Raw genomic sequence first — 13,400 nt, 5'->3', positions numbered from 1 at the left:
CCTAAGCGAGGCCAGCCAGGACCTTTTTCTATGATTTTTCTAACCTGGAGATGGCAGAAGAAAGCTGTTTATGGCAGGTGTCGGGTTGCTCATTTGTACCAATGAATCTTTTTAGCTATAAGTATTTAATGATAATATTATAATGAAGTACAATGATGACTCAAGAATAAACCTAAAAATACAATTTACTGAGAGACAGAGAAAATGCATTATTTCCAATTAAATTGAAGTAAAATTAAGAATGAATAAATCAAGCTTAAGGATTTTCTGAATAGTTATTTAAAAAAAAAAAAAAACTTTCAATATCCAGAGTTGAAAAAATATTTTGCACTTCTTACATCTTTGATCAACACTGCTTATCAAATCAGAAAATTTGGGTGTTTTAATTCAATGTCAATTTATCTTAGTATACCTGGGTTCTGTTCACAAAATACTTTAATATCAAGCACATTTATAATTCAAAATCTCAACTAATCATCTACATAATTAACTAGCTGAATGAAAAAAAAATAATAAGAGATGGTAGACCACTAGGTGGTATAAGTCAGTTACACACTCCATACCATGCCATCACACACTCTGGTAAATATTCAAAGAGTGAAACTATTAGATCTGGGTTAATATGATATGAGAGAATCTTAAAGTCAACTTCATAGTTGAGATCAAGTTCACATTTCCAGATATAATGGTTTGTTTCACCCACAGCCTGTTAGCAAGAAGTCGTCAGCATCAAGGAGAATGGGTTTCAATTCCAGCTCCAACATCCTCTACATCCGAGTAACCTAGAGAAAGATTACTAGCTCTAAATCTTGATTTCCTCCTTTATATAATAGGATTGTTGCAGGATTAAATAACAATGTATGTAAGGCACTTATATGGTGACTGGAACACTGTAATTCTTTTTTTTTTTTAACTTTTTTTTTTTATTGCTGTCACCTTGGTTTATACCATTGTATAAGTTTCAGGTGTACATCATTACATTTCAATTTCAGTGTAGACTACATCAACTTCACCACCCAAAGACCAATACTGCCGGTCATAGTACACAAATGCCCCTTTACTCCTTTCACCGTCCCTCATCATCCCTTTCCCTCTGGTAACCACCACTCTAATCTCTATATCTATGTGTTTGTTTGTTGTTGTTGTTGTTTATCTTTCACACATGAGTGAATTCATGCAGTTTTAAGCCTTAAAAGGTGACAGATAACTATCTGCTTTACAGTAAACTGATATACTATATAATATTGGAAAGAAAATTTATTTCAAAAGTATTCCATAAACCTCATAATTCTCAGAGACTAAGAAGCAGTAAAAAGGCTAAGTAACTCATTTCTTTTATTTCTACTCTTCAATAATCATTGCTTTCAAATATATTCAATGAAAACTATAAAGTAGATATTACCATATGAAGAAAAGTCTTGCTTTATTCTCGAAGAAGTTGATATAGCATAGAACTTGAGTACTGGCATTTGTGCTTGAAGTTAAATCATACATTTTAATGAAGAATTCTATGCACATTCAACTATGCCTCCAAAAAATGTAAAGGGTTGGATATAATACTAAAAGTTGCAAAGTTATCTAAGTAGAAGAAAATCATCTAAATTATCGAGATTCACTTAATAGTCAAAGGTTATACTAAACACCCAATCAGAAAACTTCTACTTTTTTATTACAAGAAAGCACATTTCAATAGGAAAAAAATACCAGAACCCAAATTAAATGATTTGTAAGACAAATATAATCATGAGATGCTATAATTATTTTATTTTTAAAATATAATATTTATCTGAATTTTACTCAATCAACTAGCAAATTCATTTAGAGAGAGAGGTATGGTAAGCTGCACAGGTATAAACTTACAAGGCATTTGCATGAAAACACTTCTATTCATACCTCACCAGACATCCTTCCTATACCACTTCAGATCTCCTTTAGATAATACTTCCATGAGGAAGGGGAAACGGTAAGTATACATGCTTCCCCAACCCTCTTTAGAAGCTTCTTCCATACTTTCACCTAATGTCATTAGAAATTATCTAATACTGTAACAACTACTTTCATTATTTTGCATCTATTCTAAATGATAAAATGGGATGAAGAATTGATCTGTAAAGGTACTAACTTGTACATAGTTTATCATAGTCTTAAGTTTTGGAGGACTAAGTATGCTACTTATCCTACAACTGTTTAAAATAATCAGGTTACTGAAATAAACACTTTTGATCTCTTGAAAAAAAAAAGAATGACATAGGCAATAATCTAAATTGAAATTGCTAGACAGTTTTTCTCCATTTGGTTTAGTTTATTAAAAGTCTAAATTTTCTGCTATAAAACAAGTCAGTCATTTTTTGTTCCAGGTCAAGTTGCTTTCATTTCAATGTGATGCGAACAGTAATAATAATCTCGTCTTTCTATTTCCAGAGTCTATTGCTGCCTGCCATACTGCTGTCACCAACACAACAGCAAAATCAGCATCAGAGGAATTCTGGCAGGCAGTTTAGTGTGATGCTGATTGCTAAAAACCCAAAAAGTTTTCATTAAAGTATGAAATCCGTTCCATCCTAAGTAAGTTTATATGGTGCTAAATCTTGAGAAATGTACTTCACTGCTTTACAATTAATGTGTTTTCTGAATTTTTATTGACCACTGAAACTCTACAGAATGCCGAATTCATGTTGAATAAACTTAATATTACTCATACAGAGATACAAATTTTACAGAAGACATTCCATCATGAATTAAAAATGTTGTAAGAACTATAACCATAGCTTTTTTTAAATGATTTTAACTAAAATGTGAATGATGGTAAGCCTTACAATCTCTCTCCTAGTGCAACAAAAGGCTAGCTTTAGCCTAACTTAAATATATTTTTAAAACGTAAAGTGGCTTGGAAGAAGTAACCCTCACTATACCTTACTGATATGTTAAATCATTTTGGTACTGAATACTTATTATATCCTTCCTTAATTACATCACACAATATATGACATAAGGATTTAAATCTTGTCAGTAAATATACTATATTACTAAAAATAAAATAATATATAAACTCAGGCACAGATATATCGGTTAGAAACAAATAAGAAAAGCTACTGATCTTTGGAATGAATAAGGAAGTTTACCTTATCTTCGACAAAACATTTTTCAAGAATAATATTTATTTATAACATATCTACTTTCAAAGAGGATTTGGGTAGCACCTTAAAATAACAGTAGTTCCATAATATTTTCATAAGTAACAGCCTATTTGAGTGTAGAGGTCTTTAATGGGAAGTAAAAAAGCACTAAATATATTGTTAGGAGAGTGACCAAAATGAAACTTTGCAGCCTTCGTATATTAACTATAAAATAAAACAATTAAAGCTACATTGAAAAACTAATCATACAAATTCAACAATATAGAAATCAAAAAATAAATCCAATGATTAAAAAATAAAATATAAAAACAATAATTATAATAAAGTAGACTTGTTCTGTAAAGCAATGTTTGTTCTCTAAAATACCAAGAAAATAGACAAATATGGAAAATAAGGGAGGAAGGCAAAAATAAACAAGTTTAATAAAAATTCAAAGAAGATAAAAAAAGAAGATATCTAAAAACCACAACTTGGTAAAAATTAAAAAGATTGGTAATATCCAGGGTTAACAAGGATGCAAAGAAGGAGATACCTTAATTATTCTGTGGGTACAAGTATTAACTCATAAAAAACTTTTAGAAGGCAATCTGATAACATTCAACAAAATTTCAAAAGTACGAATCCTTGGACCAGCAATTATACTTCCATTGAGAAATCTACTGAATAGAAATACGTACATATATACATAAATATACTGTACAGGATTTCACTACAGTCATTCATAATAGAAAAAATATACAAATTAATATCCACCAATAAAGTTGTAGTTCGATGAAGTAGGATATAACCATATGGAATACCACACAATCACTAAAAATAATGAGATTACCATGTTTATATTATGGAAAGATCTTTAGGACCTACTGCAACAAGAGACACAATAAAACAAAATATATAGCAAGGAAAATAAAAAACTGTACCTATACATTTGTACATATGAATAGGAAGAGAGAGGAAATGGACTATAAAGAACAACTCAAACCCTGAACTGGTATACACTAAGGAAGGAGTAAGAATTGGAGAAGAGGGTTACTCAGATGTAGAGGATGTTGGAGCTGGAATTGAAACCCATTCTGCTTGATGTTGAAGACTTCTTGCTAACAGGCTGTGGGCGAAACAAATACTTATATCTAGAAATGTGAACTTGATCTCAACTTTTTAAAGTAAGTTTGAAACTCTTTCAGAAAACATCTTTAAGCTTTATTTGTGTAATAAAATTTTAAGATACTATATGAGATAATGCATTCTGCAAATGTTAGAGATATCTGAGATCTACCAGATGAAACTATAGATATGTCACCCCTATATCTAGGATCATAACATTTTAGTGACAAAATGGGCTTCGAGATTATTTGCTTACAATCCCTCATTTTATACAAATTAATATTGAGGGCCAAACGGGTTATTTTTAGAATGATAGTTAACTGTGAGAAATTTAAAAGAAAAATATAAACTCACAGTTTTCATTAAAAAAGGAATTCTTCAGAAATGTTCAACCATAATTCTCGGAACTTGCAATAATATCCCCTGGAAAGTACTTTGAAGGATTTATTCTGTCTCAAGTAAAGATCCTCAACAATATCACTCTAATCACAAAAATTACTATTCCTTCCCAAAGAATATATTAACTCTATCTTTTTCAAGATTTTTCTAAGAAGCCTATATATTTGGACCATAACAACTCTATTTCTCTCACTTAATTGCCTTTACAAAGCTCTTCTTCAACATATTTCAAGGTATACCCTAAGACTGATATTAAAAAAGAAAATCCTAAGTGAAAAGCCTCTGTGTTTTCTGTAATATTCAAAAATTTCTAAAATATGTTTCTTTATATATTCCTCTGGGCCCTTATAATATGAAGACCTCTGTGACAAATTTCTCTCATAACTCAGGCATTAATTTACTTCCTAATACCATGAAAAGGAAAGGATTTTGTCTCCCAACCCAGGGGACATTTGGCAATGTCGAGAGATATTTTCGATTTTAACAACTGGGGGAGGGAGTGCTACTGCATCAGTTCATAGAGGTCAGAGACGCTGGAAAACACCCTAAAATGCACAAAACAACCCCCTACAACGAATAATAATGTGGCCCAAAATGTCAGTAGTGCTGAGGTTGAGAAACTCTAGCTAGAAAATGACCTACATATTCTACTGTAGGTTCCTCCTTCAGTGGCTACCAGGATGTTCAGAGCTAAATCATCTAATGCAGCGTTTGCTCTCCTTCTTCATTTGTCACTTTTCTCCCTACCACATCCCAGAATGCAGTAAGACATTCCAGTTAGTAATGAATATTAGTCTGGGAAAATATCAGAAATGCCAATTTTAATATCTTTATAGTAGGTAAGGAGTCATATAATTTAACTGAAATATATATTAAATCAAGGTTCAAGTAATATTTTATATGTGAAAAATATAATGTTTCTTACCTTAAATAAACAACGGCATATATATTTGTATACCATATGTTTTAACGAGCTGATAAGAGACTGGATTCTCTGTTCTGTATTTTCAGAATCCTGTGGATTACAATTTAAAGATTAAGAAACCATTAGGAAATTGGGGCTGGCCCCGTGGCTGAGTGGTTAAGTTCGCGCGCTCCGCTGCAGGCGGCCCAGTGTTTCGTTGGTTCGAATCCTGGGCGTGGACATGGCACTGCTCATCAAACCACGCTGAGGCAGCGTCCCACATGCTACAACTAGACGGACCACAACGAAGAATATACAACTATGTACCGGGGGGCTTTGAGGAGAAAAAGGAAAAAATAAAATCTTAAAAAAAAAAAAAGAAAGAAACCATTAGGAAATTTATAAACTTTTAAGAAGTACCTCATAGTTTAACCATGCTTATAAATCGTTCCTCCAGACTCAAAGCTAATTCTGGAACAGTTATGTTTGCCAATCAAACTCAACAGATTAAACAAATAAGTGTATTAAACTTGTAAACTAACACAGTTAAAAAGAATGTAATTTTCTTTAATATATACAATTAAAGCTTTCAATAAATGAAAATTACCATTAATTTCCAATAATACAATATGAACTGAATTTGACCTACCACTTTGATTCCTACTGGCATTAAAAATACTACATCAATCTGGGTTAAAGTCATTTTGTTACTTGTACCATAACCATCAATCCAGCCCCTAAACAATAAGACCAGAACCACCCTATAAAGAATTTTCTCATCCTCAATATAAGAACCTAAACAGTCTTAAACCATGCCTTCCAAGTTGAATACAGATGAACAAAAAACTTTGATATTTATTCTGTAAAAACTCATAGACATCTTCAGTTTTTTACCCGCTTTTGTACTTCCATTGTACATGATTGCAAAGATTTGAAAAAATATCATTGATGGCTATTTCCCTTGATTAATGAAAAATGGATTGGGGTAGAAATTGGGGAGAAGGAGGTTGTAGAGGCTGGTCTTTCCCTTGAATGTGATATATGTTTTGCATCGCACTTCAGGGAGCACTTGGAGAATACATGCCTTGCAAAGTTCAATTCTGCTATAATATTTAGACTAAATTTGCTTGCGTCCTTCTGCTTAAAATCGACAACAGAAAAAACCTAGTAAAATAATTTTAATAGTTTAGATAAATACATCCAGGACAAGCAGAGTAATGTATGAAAGTGGTATAAAACATCACGAACTAGAACTCAGATGTATCAAACCTAGGCTTCTGGCCTTGTTAGTAGTATATTCTAACTGAGAGAGCTCATTGTTTATAGTTCATACGGCAAACACTCCTTCTCATTTCACCACGTATTAACAAAGATCACATGTGCAACTGAGACTTGGATCCACTAAAAGACACTCTACAGTGAGACAGAGTACAGTACCTACAAGATCCAGTGACTTTTCAAAACACTAAAAAGCAAATTTTTTACTCTACATACTTAAGATTATATTACTTTTTAAAATAAATTCAAATGCACACACATAAGTACACATACATACACATGCACAAGGGTCAATGTTATTCAATGGCCATATTATCACAAAACTATTGTTACTGAGGAGGTACTAAGTTATAAGCTTTTCTAAAGAGTACAAAATAATCAATGTTCTCATGAAGTTTACTTAGAACTTCTAACCTCTATCAGTTCTCATACCAGTTTTAGAGTCACTGATTTTTAACATGAATATTTTTTGACTAAAGGATAAAAAGGAATTTAAAATGAAGTTATTACTGTGTTAAGTAATTAACAGGAAATTTTTAATGCAAAAAAGGTAAGTATAAATGACTCTTGGTTTTATCTGCTGACACAGTGAATTAGAAATATGATCAATTATATATCATGAACCAACTCTCACAGACTTATACCAGTCTGTGTTTCTTATAAAAATGCACTACACAGGTTTAATAAACGGTTTGATTAAATTTAACATATTTTAAAATTCAAAAATATTTTTAAAAAACTAAGGACCAAAACCACAATTATTGTTTGCCTCTTGAAACCTAGTGTTTATGCAAAGGACATTACAAATATACATGGGAGAAATGCTTATCTTGTCTACTATGACTGAGTAAACAGATTTTTGCTAATAAAACTTCTGCCCAACGTATTAGCTTTTCATTAAGTGTCATTTTATCTCACTTTTGAATGTAAGAACTTCAAATGAGACACATTAGTGGAAAATAAATCAGCAAAAATGTAATCATTATTTATAATCAAGTAAAGATTTTCTAAAATAACTCATTCTTGAAAATATTAAGTAGTCATACCAATGAAGACAAGGATTTTTTTTCCTGTTTCCTTTCTGCTATGTAACATAAGCACCTAGAAAAATGGCTGACACATAGTAAGTCTGCAATAAGTATTAATAGAAAGAATAATAATCTTGGCTTAGAAAAACAGATTTAACATAGTTGAATATGAAATTTTGCTCCCTAATTTAACTACAAGAACAAATTACTCTCCTCCAAAAAATAATTTTAGAAAACACCCATATTAGTAGTATACCAAACACAAAAATTATAAAGAATAATTTGATGAATCTGGTCTCATAAAAATATTTTTGCAATAAAGTGAAAAAGCAGATAATAACGTTAAAATCTGCAACATATGACAAAGGTTTAAAGTCCTCAATATGTCTCTTATAACTCAATTTTTTAAGTATTAATACAAGATGTAAAAAAATAATAATTCATTGAAGAGGAAATACAAATGTAAAATAATCCTACATTTATCTTACTAGTGATCAAAGACTTACAAATACAATGCAATGTTTTTCAATTACTTAATAGGACAATTATTCAAAGACGTATAATATCCATTCTTGGTTAAGTTGTAGATGGAAAAAGGCACTCTCATTGCATCAGTTTAACACATCAATAGCATATATTTCCAAAGGACAATTAGTATTTGTTTAAAGGCTTACCAATGTGCATTTTTGCCCCAGCCATTCAAATCTAAAAATTTAACTAAGAAAATAATCGAGAAGCAAAACACTGAAAAAACAAAACTCTAAGTGTCTGTAGCTGTTCAAAACATAACCACCAAATTCTTTGACACTCTTTCTATCAAGAAGTGAAGTCTATTTTCCCAACCCCTCAAATCTGAGTTGCCTTGTGAAGGCTTCAACCAATAGAATACAGCAGAAATGACAGTGACCCAAGACTGGGTTATAAAAGATGATTCAGCTTCTGCCTGGTTCACTGGAATACACACGTTTGGCAGCCCAAGATGTAACATAAGAAATCCAACTACTCTGCACTATGGGGAAGGCAAGCCTCATGGAGAGGTGCTGCAGTCAGCAGTCCTAGGCCTCAGGTCCTCCCACCCTAGGGAAGTGTGTATCCCCATTATCTAGAATAATACCTGACACAAACCACAGCCTCAAACAACAAGGATATACAGTGAAATTTTAAATGTTGTTTTCTCCAACTAATGACATTATGTGGATAATTTATCTTTATACCTTCCTGAATCATCTGAGTTTTTTTAACGATCATCTATTACTTATTAATTTATACTCAGAACATAAATCATTTCCACTAGGAAGAACGTCACATTGGGACAGTTTGTTAAGAACATAAAATACAATTAAGGAGATAGTTTCTTTTAAATATAGTTTTAAATTTTTACATTTGGGTCTTTTGAAACAAAATCCTAAACAAGTTTCCTCAGGAAATTATTATTATAAATTAAGCACCTAGAAAAGTGCTCTCTGTGATTCAGTTTCAGCTACATGGCTACCAACAGCATACCTGTTTGTTTTGCAGAGCTCGCTGGAAAAGGCGGAGAAATGCAGCCAAACTAAAACGGTACATGTTATTAATTTTGGACAAGTCAGAGATAATGAAGTACATCTTGCTGGCACTCTCAGCCAAGGGAAGATAGGCATCCCGCTCCTGTGGTCATTGTTTGGGGAGAGAAAAACACCTCAGTACTAGTGCTTTGCTGCCACCTACAGACCACTATGCACATATCTAGTCACAGCCTTACTATTTCCACATACACACACCAAACGAAGATGACGATTCATAGAATTCTGTAACTAAAAGGAATAGTATGATCTAGTTTTTCTTATTTTTGTGAAACTGAGGGCAATATATTTTAAATATTTCTCTACTCCTCAGAAATGGTTCATGGGTTGATCTTAATGAAGACCAAGAGCTTGCATTAGGGAAAAGAAGGTAAGATAGATCATAAATGGTTGTGATCAGAGAACAAATAATGCAACTTTACATTTCAAAAGAGAACCAGTTTAGATAATGCAGGAGGGCATGACACTACTAGGTCAGCTCCGCAGAAGAGAAAACTTAGAACTATGAATCCAGTGTGTGGGACTGGTGTCAACAGGAACACTGACGGATCTGGAGAAGAGAAGAAGACTGTACCAGGTGTCCACATTAAGGTAATAAAGCACCTAGCAACATAAACACAGAAAGAGCCAACACTCACAGGGGCTTTCATTCTGACTGAAGGTAAAGAATGATAAAAATGAGAGGATCATAGGGTTAAATGGCCTCAAAGTTCTGCATGGAACTCTGAGAAGGTTCTTCATGCCATTCTGATCAAAGCATCAGGATTACAAATATGAGACTGGTAAAATTATGTGTGAAACTCTGCAATGCCTGTTCAGAACGAGATGGCACAGAAGGGTCAAACTCCTTTCGGCATAGCATGACAGTCAGAACATCTGCCAAGTTTAGCACTGGTGGAGAAGGTGGGGTGACTAAAAAGAAAATTTGGAAAAGTTACTAAAGTGAACGAGAAAGAACTACACGATGTCAGTGAGGGCCCAGGTCAGGTTGGAGCCTGGGAATTCATAGTAACATTAATCTGCTTGGTTGTCTGACTTTCTTCAAGCAAAGCTCAGTGACTAGAATGTAGGAGAGAAAATGATATATTGTACTGATAGAGGGTTGGAATTTTGCAAAAGGAAATTATCAAAAGAATAAAGTAAAAATAATTTTAACCATTTGTAAGAAAATAGTTCAGATCATCACTATCATGGGGTCCAGGACAAGCAGAAAAGAAAAATATTTTTAATGGAAAAAATAGCTTATAACTCTTTTAATTAATAAATTCAACTTGCTTTAACAAAAGTCCCCAAAATGGCAAAGATACTTTTAATAGTCATTTTCAATACACTCATTTTCAATTTCAGAACAAAACTGCAGCTCTAGAACTTTAGATAATGTTATGCCAGAAATTAGTAGAACCCAGCAGGGTACAGCGATCAGTAGTCCTTATACTCGGTGCCCCCAACATCTTAGCACCCTCTTTATAATAATAAGAATCAGACCCAAGGCTCTGGTGCTTTTGAATAGCTTTCTTTGTTTGCAATCACTGTTCCCCTGAAGTCCTGATTCTACATTTCTAAATCACATTAACATAAAAGTTTAAGAAAACATGATGTAAGATCACAAAGAAGAAAATACTTACTTGATCAAGGGAAATTTGGAGTTTGTAAGATTCTTTAAGTGACTCTTGAATAAGTGCACTACTTGCTTTTGTCTGATTCAAAGATTCAATCAAATCCTTATTTTCCAAAATATTGCCTTGTGACGTGGCAAGTGTCTGTAGGAAAAATTAACAAAAGTAATATATTATTATACATATTAAAATAACCAATTAAAGGAAGTCCATATTAACTCTCATTAGTTTGAAGATGTTTATGGGAATCATATTATTTTAAAAGAATTTCAAAATTTCAGAGCCTATAAGAATAATATAGTAAATCATTATATGATACTATATCATCAAAGCATTGTGCATGTATTAATTTTGTCAATCCAATAAAAATAAAGACTACTTAAAGTTACAGATTAAATCATAATTTCATGCTACCTTTTAATGCTTCTTAAAATTCTGAGCATGTAATAAATACTAAATAATGCAGTATAAAGACAATATTAGTTAAAAATTGCTGTCTTAAACATTACCCTTAAAATCTTATATTCTAAAATATCTTTTTCTCTGTTTGAATTTTGATTTTAAGATATACACTGAAATGTCTCTGAACAACCAAAAACATGCTGAAGGCACTATTAACTTTTTTTTGAAAAACAATACTGGGGCCGGCCCAGTGGTGTAGTGATTAAGTTTGTGCACTCTGTTTTGTTGGCCTGGGGTTCACAGATTTGGATCCTGGGCACAGACCTACGCACTGCTCATCAAGCCATGCTGTGGTGGTGTTCTACATACAAACTAGAAGAAGCCTGCCACAGATGTTAGCTCAGCAACAACTATCCTCAAGCAAAAAGAGGAAGATTGGCAACAGATGTTAGCTCCGGGCCAATCTTCCTCACCAAAACAAACAAAAAAACAAACAAAAATACTGCTATTTATGTTTGCTAAAGAGAAACGTAATGAAACATATCCTGAATAACTAAATTTACCTCTAAAAGAGATTCTTCAAGCTTGGCTAACTGTATTTTCTTATCTTCTTCCTGTTGTAATAGTTTTGTTTTCTGTTCCTCTAAATCAGGTTTCTCATGTTGAATAGTTAAAGCCAAAAGCTGAAAAAAAATTTTTTTAAGTCAAGGTTATTCTAGTGATAAGGTTCAAACAAAACAAAAACTTCCCACAAACAGGCCCTGTGTCTGATCAAACATTAAAAGTATTATGATATTATGTACCTTATTTGATTCTTTCTAGTTAAATATATGAGACACCTTCACAATTATTTCTGACAAAAAAGGCAAAACGAATAGTTAAATTGACTGGTAAAATTTTACATATTATAGGATAGCTGTCAGAAATTGCATTAATTAACATATTAATATGTAATATGTAGTTCTAAAATTAGATTAAAAATATACAAACTATGAAAGCTAGTGTTTTTCTAATGGTAAGTATTCACATAAAGAAATAAAGAGATATCTTACTTAAAATACTACATCACCAAAATCACAATGAGATACCACTTCACACACACTAGGATGGCTACAATTAAAAAGACAATAACAAGTGTTGCCAAGAATGTGGAAAAAGTGGAACTTTCATATATTGTTGGTGGGAAAGTAAAATAGCTCAATCACTTCAGAAAAGTTTGTTCTTCAAAACATGAAGTTACCATAAGACGCAGCAATTCCACTAAAAAAACCTGAATTGTACCCTTTAATGAGTTACTTTTAGGGTAGGTGAATTGAATCTTAATGAAGCTGTTAAAAAATGCTATGTTAAATTCTTCATTTTGAAATTTAAATTAGGAAATGACATGGGCAAGTCATAAAATATATAATTCAAAATCTGCTGTATAAGCATCTTCATTTAGATTTTGTTAAAGATCTAAATAGCCCGTTTCAGCAATTATATGGAGAGCTTTTATAAAGAAGGAGCAACTTTGTCAATTAATTCTGCCAAGTTTTGAGTACAAGTTTTCTGTACATTGTTTTATTTATGTCTTATCAAGTACATCAAAAGATATTGATCATAAAACTCTATGCGGTAAGCCATACAGTATGGTAAGAAAAATATTTTAAATGGAAATTTTTAAAAATTACAACAAAGTAAAAATTGTAGCAAATATACATGCTATCATCTAAATCGAAAGAGGAAAAATCTACTGTTGCTAGCTAAGTAAAAAATAGGATAATACTCAAAAAGTCAGCAGTCGTCGTATCTTTAAAGAGGAAAAAAATGAGTGATGAGTATATAAGTAAAAGTCTGGATATAAAAAATCACTTTGAAATTCATGTATAATTCTAACCTGTAATAAGCCACACACAAATAAAGTGAATTCAAAAATGGATATGTTCTAGTGGGGGAAAAAAATGTTAGATTGGGAATCAAAGCCACTCAAC

General features: G+C 32.1%; 1 protein-coding gene across 5 annotated transcripts in view; it reads right to left on the bottom strand.

Moving 5' to 3' along the window:
• The window catches only part of DYNC2H1 (dynein cytoplasmic 2 heavy chain 1), a 292,362-nt gene that overhangs the window by 149,894 nt on the left and 129,068 nt on the right, over nt 1–13,400 (bottom strand). For all 5 annotated transcript variants that reach the window (XR_011440431.1, XM_023644714.2, XM_023644715.2 and 2 more), the window contains 4 exons: nt 11,994–12,113; nt 11,038–11,172; nt 9,354–9,497; nt 5,566–5,655 (listed from right to left, as the gene is read on the bottom strand). Coding sequence is in view for 4 of the 5 variants with exons in the window: in XM_023644714.2 (XP_023500482.2) it covers nt 5,566–5,655; nt 9,354–9,497; nt 11,038–11,172; nt 11,994–12,113 (489 nt within the window). In the remaining variant the exon portion in view is untranslated. The remainder of the gene's footprint in view (nt 1–5,565; nt 5,656–9,353; nt 9,498–11,037; nt 11,173–11,993; nt 12,114–13,400) is intronic.

This window comes from Equus caballus, chromosome 7 (genome assembly GCF_041296265.1).
Source record: "Equus caballus isolate H_3958 breed thoroughbred chromosome 7, TB-T2T, whole genome shotgun sequence".
Classification (NCBI taxonomy): Eukaryota; Metazoa; Chordata; class Mammalia; order Perissodactyla; family Equidae; genus Equus; species Equus caballus.
Note: the sequence above shows the minus strand (reverse complement) of the source record. Positions and strands in the feature narration are given on the sequence as shown.